The following is a 12,483-nucleotide window of genomic DNA, read 5'->3' on the forward strand; positions in this document are numbered from 1 at the left end:
CTAGATTCAAACACTCATAAAGCCATCCTCCATCTGCCCCTAACAGCGTCCTAGGATGGGCTTTACGATCTGATTTGGACCGGACGAATGTTACCTGAAGGCTGGCCTAGTTGCGCAAGGCCCATGCTTTCTTCCCTTTGGCCCGGAGAAGCATCGGTACGGCTTGCCTCGGCCTAGTTGCATGGCAGTGCCTCTTTTTTCTTTTCCTCGCGTGAAGAAGAAGCACGTGTTGCACGCATTCTGGCCCTGTTGTGACATGTGGGGTTTTTTTCTCTCCTATTTTCTTTCTTTGCATTTTTCATCTTTTCCATCTTTCTTATCCCGTTTTATTTTTTCCTTCCAATGCTTTAGTAGACATTTTCTCTCTAATTTGTAGGTCCCATTTGTTTTGTAATTTAAGTCGTTCGTCTTATTTGCATTTTTTTATTTTTGTTTGTTTGTATATATGCATAAATATAAATGCTGGAATTAACATTAGATTAGGAGGGGGGCAGGGAATAAGCGAAAAGAAAATGATCTTAAAGGAAACATTTTTTTTCTTCTGCACAGGTAAAAACGGGCCTTGGCTTTGGTATGTAGGTTGACCTCTGTTCTCTGGGCTTAACTCCACATAGTGACGGGCTTAAGTAGTTGAGCCTTATCTAACAACTAATGAGCCGTTGTCGGACTGCAGAAAAAACACAGATTGAAATTTGGTACCGATTGATTTGTGACCTTACGACGTGCATATTTTCTTGGACTTTTTTCGAAGAAAGTAAATTCTCTAGAAAACCAAATAATCGGTGAGAGAGTCTAGGTAATCCACAGAAAATGTGAGCAACACACAGGGCAGAGAATGAAAATAATCAATGGTAAAGACTGAAAATAGCCGATGCCTGTAAACTGCAGTAACCTTCTTCAGTTTTTACGACATATAAACACTAGCAACAGCAGCGCTGCAAGTTTTTTTTTGCAAGAGCTCATGTGCTGTGTGTAATAGAGAGATACCAAATACCACCCATCTGTCCCAAATTATAGGTCGTTTTGGCTTTTCTAGGTATATAGCTAAGCTATGTATCTAGAAATGCCAAAACAACTTATAATTGGAACGGATGGAGTACCTATCAATGCAAATTAATTGCTAGAAAATCCTAGCAAAACTAGTGTTCATGAACAGAAACAGGTTGTGCAGAGCGAGATACTGATGAGTGCATTCCAACAAAATATGGGCTGTATAGATTGCATAAGTCAGCCACGATTGCATCCTATATACATATGTAATGGACTCGAATGACCATAGTAAGAGGTCCATTCAGAACTGCCATTGTACCTTAGATAACCTTAAGACCCACATTACTGGATCATGAGTTAACTCTACAGAAACTACTGGAGAGCTAGATACTATTTAGTTACTCGGGCCTTCGTTTTTCATGTACACCCAACTTCAGTACAACTTCGGATCCAACAGTCAAAAGTCACATGGATGAAAAGCTCAGAAATTCGACGGAGGGTTTAGATGAATGGTTCTACTTAAGTTGTACCCAAAAGCATTTCCCATTCTCTGTCTGTTCTACAGCTTTCTCAGCAACATGTTCTTATGCACATCGTCCATGTGAGATCAAATTAAAACCTGTAGAAATAAGAAAACTCATTAAATATTTCCGAAACTTGGAAACAAAACAAGGATCCAACAAATAAATAATGTCAAGAAGCTGATCCGGTTCCTCCACTTCCTGAACCTCAAAAGAGCTACTGAAACTAGTTCTCGATCCTGATTCCTCAAAGTAGTCATCCACTTTGATCACAGGGTACTGAAACATGCAGAGAGATTTTGAAAAATGACAATTGACAAGGCAAGAGGATCGACTCCCATCTCCAATATGACACCTTCACAAAATTCAGAACCACCTCAAGCACTTGATCACAAAAAAGAAAAAAAATGCAATCCTCATCGAAACTCTTTTGATTTTTTTAGTTGGAAAAGGTTAATGCTACTATACATGTAAACCTTCCTGACACAATTATCTATGTTTATTTGCAATGCAGTTTCGCTTCCTTATCCAGCAGTTTTCAAGTGTTTCTGTTAAGGTTTCATTACCCTACTACACACACATTAGCGAAGACTTCAATGAATGCCTTCGCCATACCATTCCCTGTTTACCATTTCCAGCTTTATGTACACTTCCACACTCGTGTTGTTACCACCACCACAGAGAGGAAACCAGCCAAGGAGTGGCCACTGGCCAGAGACCACCTGTAGCTGCCCAATCCAGTCACTTCCTCACAGACGTGACAAACCCCTAGCTAGTTCACCAGTGTTTAAGACTGCAAACAGCCTCCCAATCTTGAAATTTTTTTGTTGGGCTGCTCCAGCTCTGGCAGCTTTGACCTATTTCATCAGCTTTTCATAACAGATACTTGTCCAACAACACCTCCCTCTTGGGGGACGTTCACATTATAGGTGAAGCAGTATTTTCTAAAAAAATATCACTAGCAGTTACAAATAGTAGAAGGATTCACAGAAACAAAACAGATTTTAACTGCTACTTTAAGGTTCTGTTCAATCTATGACTGTTTTCTATCCAATAGGATCCCCTTTGTTAGCAACGCACAAGCTAAACTTGACTGCCATCTCTTGCCTGTATAATTTCTGGACCCCCTATTTTTTGCATTTGGTGGCCCACTCCTGATAAGCATAATTCGAACTAACAGCCAAATAATCAGAATTTGTTTAGTATTACTACTAATGTTTTGGGACAAAAAGGATCCTTTAATTTGCAAAAGGATAATGCTAATATACATGTAAACCTTGCTTCCCAACACAGAAGAGGTTTACATGGCATATTCACGTCTCTAAATTTCCAAATATTTTCAAGAGGTTTATTCCCAAACTAGCCATACCCTATACCCAAATTTAGCAGCAAAAAAATTGATTAAGGTTCTTATTGCAATATTGCACACAAATTTATTACATAGCAGATCAGTATTGGTGGATTGGTCGAAGATAATTCTGACAGTCACCTTTGTCACTAACAGGTTTGTCCCTGTGGCAGGAGGCTCAGACAGTGCTGATCCTTTAGAGAACTTTGATCTAATTTTTCTTGATCCCTAAACAAAGACTAGGGTACATTTATATCATCTAGGTAAATTAAGAAAATAGGAAATAGGCAACAGACTAGGAGTCTAGGACTCCAACTTTTCCTAACACTAACCAACTAGATAACATCACTAAACTAACATCTCTCTTTCCACAACACATTAGCTAAGAATTCAATGAATTCCTCACCACACCAATATACCATCCTTGTTGCCTCATTCCAGCTTTTGTGCAAGTTTAACAAAGAAATCTTGCATAGTTTTACTTCAGAGTTCAAAAGGTAATTTTATCACATATAGCATGCCATGTCCCTTTATTAAATTAGTTACTCCACCTGGAACTAAGCTTCAAACCACTGAGTCTGGATAGGGCTATCAAAACATGATCAGGACACCTATATCAAACATTAAATTATAAGCCAGCGCATGATAATTTGAAGCATTCTAGGACTCCCAGATGAGAGTAAGATGCCTAAACCGAATTTACTCTTGCTGCAAGCTGAACAAAAGAGATTCTACCTATATACAGTGGTAAACAATTGGTGTATAGCCATAAGCACATGGTATCTCGAGAAAGAGCATATTTACCTGATAGGATATACCTTCATTGGCCTGCTCATAGACACTTTACGCACAGCAACCCGGTGGTGCCTTCTTCTGAAACAAGGCTCATGTTCTTTGGTCACAGATGATGTGGCCCTTTCATTTTCCCCTTTGTTGAGAAAATGGACATTGGAAGCTGGCCTCTTATTGCCTTCATTCATGGACTCAACATAATGTGGAACATCTGTTCTTTTGCAGCTGCTTTTACCTGTGCACCCAGCTATCTGAGGTTCCTCCTTGTCACCTATCTGTGTCATCACTTCTTTGTCTGAAGACTTATCTTTTCCCATGGACTCAGCACAAGGTGGAATAGCTGGTCTATTGTCGATGCTTCCTTCACTGCACACACCAGATGTCCATTGTTCCTTCTGGCCACCAGAGGGCTTTTCCAATAAACCACGTGAGGAATCTTCCAAATTATACAGCAAGTGGGCACTGTCCAATTTTGCTTGCTCAATCATGCTGCTCTTTTTCTCAGACACAAACTTAGGTGTGGGGCTAACAAAATGGGAAAGATTGTCATCACAGTTCACATCGATGTTTCTGTCAGCTTCATCTTCCTCCCTAAACCGTTTCTTCCCTCTTGGCTCCATGATGATGTCTTTTTGTTGATCCCCAGCACGATCATTCTCTTTGTCTTCTGCTACACCAAGATCTGAACTTTCTTGGGGCATGGTAGTTCTACCTTCACTGTGACCTGAGGCACGCTCAGCGTCATCATGAAATTTGTCCTGTTGGTCCATTGGTAGAGTGTCACTACCTCCTGCTGCTAAATCAGAATCTGAACCTTCCTGAGGCATGGTAATTCCATCTTCAAGGTGACCAGAAGCATGCTCAGCACATCCCTGAAGTTTGTCCTCCTGGTTTGGCAGTGGGCTGTTATTGGTGCCTGTTGCTGAATCAAAATGTGAACTTTCTTGAGGCATGGTGATTCCATCTTCGAGCTGAACAGAAGCATGCTCAGCACATCCCTGAAGTTTGTCCTCCTGATTTGGCAATGGGCTGTTATTGGTGCCTGTTGCTAAATCAAAATGTGAACTTTCTTGAAGCATGGTGATTCCATCTTCGAGCTGAACAGAGGCATGCTCAGCACATCCCTGAAGTTCGTCCTCCTGGTTTTGCTGTGGGGTGTTATTGGTGCCTGTGGCTAAACCAAAATGTGAACTTTCTTGAGGCATGGTGGTTCCATCTTCGAGCTGAACAGAGGCAGGCTCAACACATCCCTGAAGTTTGTCCTCTTGGTTTGTCAGTGAGGTCTCACTGTCACCTGCGGCTAAATCACAATGTGAACTTTCTTGAGACATGGCAATTCCATCTTCGAGCTGACGCGAGACATGCTCAAGACATTCCTGAGGTTTGTCCTCCTGGTTTGCCAGTGGGATGCCAGTGCCACTGTCGCCTATGGCTAAATCAATATCTGAACTTTTTTTAGGCATAGTAATTCCATCTTCGTGCTGACATGAAGCAAGCTCAACAACTTTATCCTGCGCGTTCTTCAGCTGTCGGGTGTCACTGACACCATTGCCCGTGGCATGATTGCCACCTTCTGGGGCCTCTGCAGGTGGTAGCATGTACTGCGACGAGTCCTCAGCGACGACTGGATGGCCAGCATTTGGTTCAGCATCAGCAGTTCCACACTTGGCATCCTTGCAAGCAGGTGGATGAGGACGAAGCTCGTGAGCCTCAACCAGGAGGCGCCTTGGCCTCTTGACCCACTCGAAAGCTGCTTCCACGACCATGGAATCAGTGAGCTGAAACCAGGAACCATCGAGCTCAATCTGCGAAATGAAACAGTGCCAATGGATTGAAGCCAAAAGAAACGAAATTTTCCACAACGGAGTTCGCCCAAATTTCATCAACAAGCCAACCCAAGCGAAATTGGCGGCTAAAGATTAATCCTTTGACACCTGCATTGTCATTCCGACACCATACCTGCAAGGAAGTGACGACAATCGGCCCGGTGCGGGGGAAACACGCGGCGTGCTCCGCGCTCACTTGGCCTGCGTGTTCAATTTGGGGTTCAGGGTGCTCAGTTCGTGCTTTTTTTTCCAGCGATGCCGCACAAATTAGGAGGAATGCAGAGGTAAAGGGATCGATTTGCAACGGAATCGCCATAAACAAGAAGCAAGGGGAAAAAAAGGCGGATTTTTTTCTCTGGCTGGGAGAGTGAGGAGAAAGGGGAGGAAGATGGAGAGACACGCACGCTTGAGGTCGGCGACGGTGGTGGCGCGGGCGGGGAAGGAGACGACGAGGCGGGTGCCAAGGCTCGTCTCCAGGAAGCGGGTGCCAAGGCTCGTCTCCAGGAAGACCGTCGCGGTCTCGGCGGTGGCCATCGCCGACGCGGACACGAGGCAGGGGTCGATTTCCCCTGCGCGGACTCGAATAGCCGCTTCCCTGGTCGGCGGAGGCGGCGCGCGGCGGAGAAAATCCCACTAGCAAAGCCAAGGGGTTCGCTGTTTGCAGGTGTCCGTCCTGCTGCCTCCGTTTGCAGGTGGTCCTTGGTTTTCATTTCTGTCTTCTTCTTTTTTGAGAATTCATTTCATTTCTGTCTTTCTGATATCGAGGATTTGTATTAGCTGCTCCCTCCGTACTAAAATATAAGATATTTAAATATTTAATAAAATTTATTGGAGATTATAAAATATTCTAGTAGAATTAACTTAATTAAAATATCAATCACCTATATAACTGCCATATGAGTGTCAACCACTAAAGTTAAAATATAGTAAACACAAGATCTCTTTATAGTTAAGTGAGGACTATATGAGTTATTTGATTTATCTAATAATTTGTTCTAGAATTTCTAGGATACCGACCTCTATTATTTTTCGAATTTTCAGCTAATGACCCAACAGTGAAGGATTATCACTGCTCATTAGAAACCGTCAATGATAGGGCGATAGTGATTACCAGTTCTGTAGCGGTAAGAAAAGACATAGCCTTTAAGCAACGTCCGGACCCACACATTTACCCTTCACTGCCAGCTCGTTAGAAACCGACGGTGATAGACCGGTAGTGATTAGTACTCCCTTCGTCTCAGAATATCTGTCGTTCTCGTTTCCCGAGAAATAACTTTAACAAAATATATATTAAAAAATATTATTATTTATGGTACATAATTAGCATCATTGGAAAGATCTTTGAATCTAGTTTTTTAACAAATTTATTTAGAGACACAAATGTTGCACATATTTTGTACAAATTGAGTCAAAGTCGTGGCACGAACACCAAAAACGACAGATATTCTGGGACGGAGAGAATAGTAAGAAGAGACATGGCCTTTAAGCAGCCTCCAGACCCACACATTTACCCCTGGTACCCTTGCAGCCTGTTGACCGTTGCCTTGACCTTTTGCCCGATGCATTGGGTAGCAAAAGGTGCATCTTTCTTGTGGATTTTTCATGTGATACTAATCCTACTCTCACTTGGTACTAATTGTGTGCCTTTGAAATTCTTTAATTAATTACTAGAGTTAGGGCCTTGGATTGGCTAGAGCTAATTTTTAGCTAGCTAAAATTTAGTTAATAATTAACTATCCCAAATTTACCCAATTGTTGTTCGGATATAAGAGCTAATAAGGGCCCGTTTGGCATGGCTTTGGCTCGTGAAAAAACAGCTCTGGCTCTGGCTCATATGGAAAAGCAGCTTTTTCTGGCTCTGGCTTATTTGAACGAAAACGTTTGGCAAAACGGCTTCTCCTAGTTGTAAAGAAGATGTCAAATGTCCAAAATATCCTTATATTTTTTTTTTCTATTTTCTATTTTTTCTTTTTTCTCTTCTTTTTTCTTTTCTTTTTCTTTCTTTTTTTTCTTTTTCTTTCCTTCTCCCCTTCTTTTCTTCTCCTTATCCGAACGGCCACACTCCTCTCCTCCTTATCCTGTCACCCACTCCCTCCCTCCCCTCTCTCTCTCTCTCTCTCTCTCTCTCTCTCTCTCTCTCTCTCTCTCGGGCGTAGCTCCAAAGCTTCGCAGCCGCGCGCGACCGCTTCCTCTCCGTGGGCCTCCGCGCCTTCTCCGTCCACCTCCCTTCGCCGGCCGGCACCAGCACCATGGTCCACCTCTGGGCGCCCCCGCGCCCCGCGCGGCGGCCCGTGCTCCTCCTCCATGGCTTCGGCGCCTCGGCTACGTGGCAGTGGGCCCCGTACCTCCGCAGCTTCCTCGCGGCCGGCCTCGACCCCATCGTCCCGGACCTCCTCTTCTTCGGTGCCTCCTCGTCCACGGTCCCCGAGATCGAAGCCGCGCGGGGCGGAGGTCGAGGCCGGCGCGGCGGCTGCCGTCGGCGCGCGGCGTCGGGGAGGAGAGCAAGCCGGGGACAGGGATGGAAAGTGACGAGCTCGAGCCGGAATAAGCCAGTATTTTTGACTTCTCGCGTGGGGAGGAACTGAGTCACCGGGTTTTGCGGGGCTTTTGCCGGCTTCTTGCCGCAAGCCGATTTGCCTGTGGCCGTTTGGCAGGGCTTCGCCTGAAGCCGCTTGAGAAGCCGCGGCAAAAGCCCTGCCAAAGGGGGCTAAATAGCTCTAATTTTACCAAAAGTCGTTTTTGCCCCTGTGCCGCTACTACTACAACTGCTCTGTGAACGCACGCGCCGTGCTGCTGCTCGCTGCGTCCTGTCCCAGCGCCGAGAGCCCATTTTCTCTTCTGTGCTTGTTCTTCTCCGTGTGTGTGAGGCCGGAGCGCCGGGAGAGAGATGCCACGGACGGTGACCGCACCACCGTGGGGATTCACCGTGGGCTGCTGCTCGGAAGAGAAGGGCGCTCTTCGTGTGCGGGACGTTCAGCTGCGCGCTATCCTTCCTGGTCATCGCCGCGCTGCTGGCGCTGCGTTGCACCTCCACCACCGCCTGCGACGTTCTAGTGTGGCCCCTCGCCGGCGGCGTGCTCACCCACCTCGTATTCGCCACCGTGGGCTGCCACGGAACGTCCAACGAGGTGGCCGACGAGAAGTCCCTCTACCTGAGCGGCGGCCTGGTCTGGGTTCCCGCCGCCCACCTCGCCTTGCTGCTTGGGGCCTTCGTCGTCGCCGGAGGTATCGACGCCGGCGCAGTGCAGGTGCGCGAGTACAGCCTCGGTGACTACGACGGGTGGATAGCGAGCCGAGTAGCCGAGCCAGATGTGGGGCGGGATCTGGTAGGGGCGGGTGGATGTGGTAGCACGGGCGAGATGCGGCGGCTGCAGGTGGGATGGGCACGGGTGGGACGGACCGAGGAGGAAGACAAATCTGGTCTTTTTGTGCTTTTAGCCCAAAATAGCTGGGGTTTCTCGGGTAGCTGGCTAGTGACTGGTTGGGGTTTGGCTAAAAATTAGCTCATCAATTAGCTCCGTGTTTAGATTGGCTAGAGCTAATTTGAGCTAATTTTTAGCTGGTTAGTAATTAACTGTGATATCCAAACGTACCCTAAATATTGACCAAACCTAATTAATCCAACATAAACATGGTCCGCACTACATTATTTTTTTACTTTATTAGATTAGAGTTCCAAAGAGCCAAAATGGTTCCCCTGTCCATTAGCAGTGCAGCTTGACAAGTCCCAAATCGGTCCCTTCACAGACGGTTGCATAGATATTTTTCAGATTTAATACATTACATTAACATCATTGGACAACCTAATTAGAGACGAGAAACGGTGCCACACATGCACCCAAATCCCTGACGACGTGCCCATTATTGTGTATTTTGCCATATAAACAAGAGAAATGCCTTAAACCCGCTATACGACTATACCCAGTAAGGTAGCTATGATACAAGCATAACAACTACAGTGGTTTTCATGTGCAAATAAATCCCTGGCGGCAGCCACAGCAAGCGTTGCACACTAGCATGCAGATGAGGTCAGTCCCTCCATCTGTGGCCGCAGCTGGGGTTGCAGCACATGAAGAAGAGCGTCAGGTCGTCCTCGCCTCTCGTCGTCGCCTGCACCGCCGCCCATGCATCAGCACAGTACTCATGTTGTTCGAGGTCACCGAACCGATCACTGAAGATTAATTGATCAATAAAACTGACATCCAGGCATGAGCCCATGATATTCCTGACCTGGAAGAAGACGGCCTCGCCGTGGCCGCAGGCGGCGCAGCGGACGGACTTGGTGCGCGGCAGCGTCGGGTCGGAGGCCACGTCCTCGAACAGCACCTGCGTGAGCTCGCCGGCGGCGTGGTCCACCACGTTCCGGTACACGCAGTTGCTGTCCGCCACCTGCTGATGGTCGCAGTTCCTGCAGGCGTAGAGAAGCATCTTGTTCTGCCTGTCCTCCTTTGGATACAGTATGCTGTTGCTGCATTGCATTGCATCAAAGAAACAGAACGACTCTGTTTATGAATCAAAGTAGAGTACTCAAGAAACTGGATGAGCATATACCGATCAATCGACCACCAGCTCACCATTCACGGCAGAACCTCATGGTGCTCATGGCTGCTGCTCCTGCAGCCTGCTGTCAGCTCCCCTGCTCAGTGTTTCAGTGACCCGTAACTGATTCCAAGTGGCAGAGGCAATTGGGAAGCACTGATGTTATTTATTCTCTGATATAAGCAGAGATATCAGAGATGTGTAATTAAGGAGCAAGTATTTGCTGGAGGCATTTGCTTTTACAAAAATAATAATTCGCAGAATCTTCTTACTCACCTGATCCTGAACCTGGTAGAAGAGAAGTCGCCAGAGAGGGGCGTTCTGGACTTCTGGTCATTGCACTCAGTCGAGCTCTCTTGTCGCGTCCTTTCTAGCTTTTCTTTTAGATTCTTTTTTTTCGATTTTACTACTGCAAGAGTGCTCAGTTACCTATCCTATATTATAATATAATTCTTGGACCTAATCTATTTATCTTGGGTTGTTCTCCCTTGCTTCTGTAGTGGTGGTATGGATGTCAGTTTTGAGTGATATTTATTGCTAGTCCTAAACTCCAACGCTTGCCGTCTCAAAAAAAAACTGCAACGCTTTCTTGGGTTTTTTTTATATTTGAGTCCTCAAACTTGTATTGCGGTATCGATCACTTGGACCCTAGACTCTTAAATTCTGGTATTTGGATCCCTAAGCTTGCATATATAGCGGTGTCATCTAGGTTTCCAAGAAGTTGAAAAATGTGGCATGCTAATTGTGCGTTAACAGGCAAGTTTAGTGATCTAGATAACACCGATGTACAAGTTTAGGGTCCGAACATAAATATCAGATTCAAGAGTTAGAAACCAGAGTGACAGTCATCCTAGCTTAGAAACTCAAATATCAACATTCCAGAGTTGGAGACCCAGAATGACGCCATCTTTCTATGTAAAGTCTAAAGTATGTCCTGTCTTTTATTTTATCCTATTATGTATTAATAAAAATCAACAAAACTCCTGCCAACTTCCGGGGAGAAAAACTTGAGTTATGAATTTTTTTTTTTTAAAAATGTAATCAGTCTCCAATGGTAGGGCCGTTTGGCAAGACTCTTTGGTATTGATTCTCCATGAGGATCGCTCCTCCTCAGCCAAATAGCTAAATCTCGCACAGATTCAAGTGAAAACCATGCAAGAATTACTCCTCCATTTACACTGAAATGTGGGAGCTAAAAAAGCCAGCTCTCCACTACCCTATTCAAAACTCACAAGAATCACTCTAGAATCAATTCTCACCTACTCCCCACCCTAATCAAGTAGAATCGCTCCACTAGAGAATCAAGGAGCAGAGCTAGAGAATCAATTTCTATCGTATGTTTATTCTCAAAAGTCTGCTACAATTGTTTCTTTTTTCTTAAATAAAGCATATATAAACCTATAGGTCCCATTTGGGACATAAAACAGCCCTGGCTTTTAGAGAATATTTTGCATTGTAGTAAAGAATTATTTTTTGTTTCTTTTCGAAATTAACTAGAAGTCGGTGAAACCGTTATTTTTTGTTACACTGGCTCGAGCTCCTGCAGAGGAGGGAAAACGCTGTCGAACAGGGGCTGTAGTGTAAATGGCAACATTCACAAATTGAAAGTTTGGGCCAGGCTTGGGATGTGCTTGGATCTGCCTTGGGCCGAACTGCTGGAGGCGAGACTAGCATATATAGTACACTGGGTCTGAATTTATTAACAAGGCCCATGAGCTCGGATGGGCTAGCTTGGGAGTTGACGGCCTGACTGCACTCTGCAGCAATGCAAGAAACGTCTGTCACCTTTTCTCTAATCAATTACTCCACCAATTAATTCCGCTGAAGATACACGTATTTATGTCAAAGTGATGATTTACAGAGCGACGTTTCTCTCAGCGCTCTCTATCTATTCCCAAATGATCGAAACCAGCCTCGGCGGCAGGCAGGCAGCAGAAGTGCAGAACTGCAGAAGGTCACGGTGGAGGCGTGAACACGAATACACGTCCGTTCCTCGTTCGTCACCGACCGCTGATAGATGATACAGAAAGCAGCCAATGATGTGTGTTTGTGAATATGTCATCTCACCACCGATCTGCATGGCATACGGATACGGATATATACGGAGCAGCACCAGCACCAGGCGTTGCGCGCCCATCACCCCAATTTGCTCAACGGATAAGCAAGGCGTATATATACGTACAGTCCGGTACGTACTGCTCATCACTCCCATCATCACTGCCGCGCGCTGGCTCACTCGACTGGAGTCTCCTTCACTCAGCTCAGCTCATCTCGTCCATGCCCATGGCCACCGATCCATCTGCTTCCCTTCCTCAGTCGTCACCCACACCAACTGCAATCCTTGTACGTATGGACCATGGAGGTGTAGGGTAGCACAATAGCATCTTATCGTCTAGCATCTGTTTGATTGGCTCAGCACCGGGCCCACCAGTCAGCGTCACATGGACTGTGTCTGCGTAGCCGCCTG

The 12,483-nt window shown here is 45.7% G+C and overlaps 2 protein-coding genes across 2 annotated transcripts; both read right to left on the minus strand.

Annotated features, from left to right (window-relative positions):
• Positions 1-1,212: 1,212 nt before the first annotated feature.
• LOC136482918 (uncharacterized) lies at positions 1,213-6,119 on the minus strand. Its single transcript, XM_066480070.1, has 4 exons — positions 5,882-6,119; positions 5,611-5,678; positions 3,664-5,456; positions 1,213-1,609 (listed from the first exon to the last, which is right to left on the minus strand). The coding sequence occupies exons 1-4, from the start codon at positions 6,009-6,011 to the stop codon at positions 1,603-1,605; spliced, it is 1,998 nt and encodes a 665-aa protein (XP_066336167.1). The 5' UTR covers positions 6,012-6,119; the 3' UTR covers positions 1,213-1,602.
• A 3,387-nt stretch (positions 6,120-9,506) lies between these two features.
• On the minus strand, positions 9,507-10,080 carry LOC136482921 (DNA-directed RNA polymerases II, IV and V subunit 9B-like). Its single transcript, XM_066480071.1, has 3 exons — positions 10,052-10,080; positions 9,708-9,945; positions 9,507-9,587 (listed from the first exon to the last, which is right to left on the minus strand). Exons 1-3 carry the CDS (start codon positions 10,078-10,080, stop codon positions 9,507-9,509), a joined length of 348 nt encoding a protein of 115 aa, XP_066336168.1.
• Between the last annotated feature and the right edge of the window lie 2,403 nt (positions 10,081-12,483).

Source organism: Miscanthus floridulus, chromosome 9 (assembly GCF_019320115.1).
Source record: "Miscanthus floridulus cultivar M001 chromosome 9, ASM1932011v1, whole genome shotgun sequence".
In the NCBI taxonomy this organism is placed as follows: Eukaryota; Viridiplantae; Streptophyta; class Magnoliopsida; order Poales; family Poaceae; genus Miscanthus; species Miscanthus floridulus.

Bases quoted from the DNA above. Each gene is read 5' to 3' on its own strand.
- LOC136482921 (XM_066480071.1), bottom strand. From the start codon at position 10,080: ATGAGCACCATGAGGTTCTGCCGTGAATG. The intron at 9,946-10,051 runs GTGAGCTGGTGG...AATGCAATGCAG, and splicing joins ATGAGGTTCTGCCGTGAATG to CAACAGCATACTGTATCCAA. The intron at 9,588-9,707 runs GTCAGGAATATC...GCGGCGGTGCAG, and splicing joins GCGAGGCCGTCTTCTTCCAG to GCGACGACGAGAGGCGAGGA.
- LOC136482918 (XM_066480070.1), bottom strand. From the start codon at position 6,011: ATGGCCACCGCCGAGACCGCGACGGTCTTCCTGGAGACGAGCCTTGGC. The intron at 5,679-5,881 runs GTGCGTGTCTCT...TTGAACACGCAG, and splicing joins CACCGTCGCCGACCTCAAGC to GCCAAGTGAGCGCGGAGCAC. The intron at 5,457-5,610 runs GTATGGTGTCGG...TTCATTTCGCAG, and splicing joins TTGTCGTCACTTCCTTGCAG to ATTGAGCTCGATGGTTCCTG.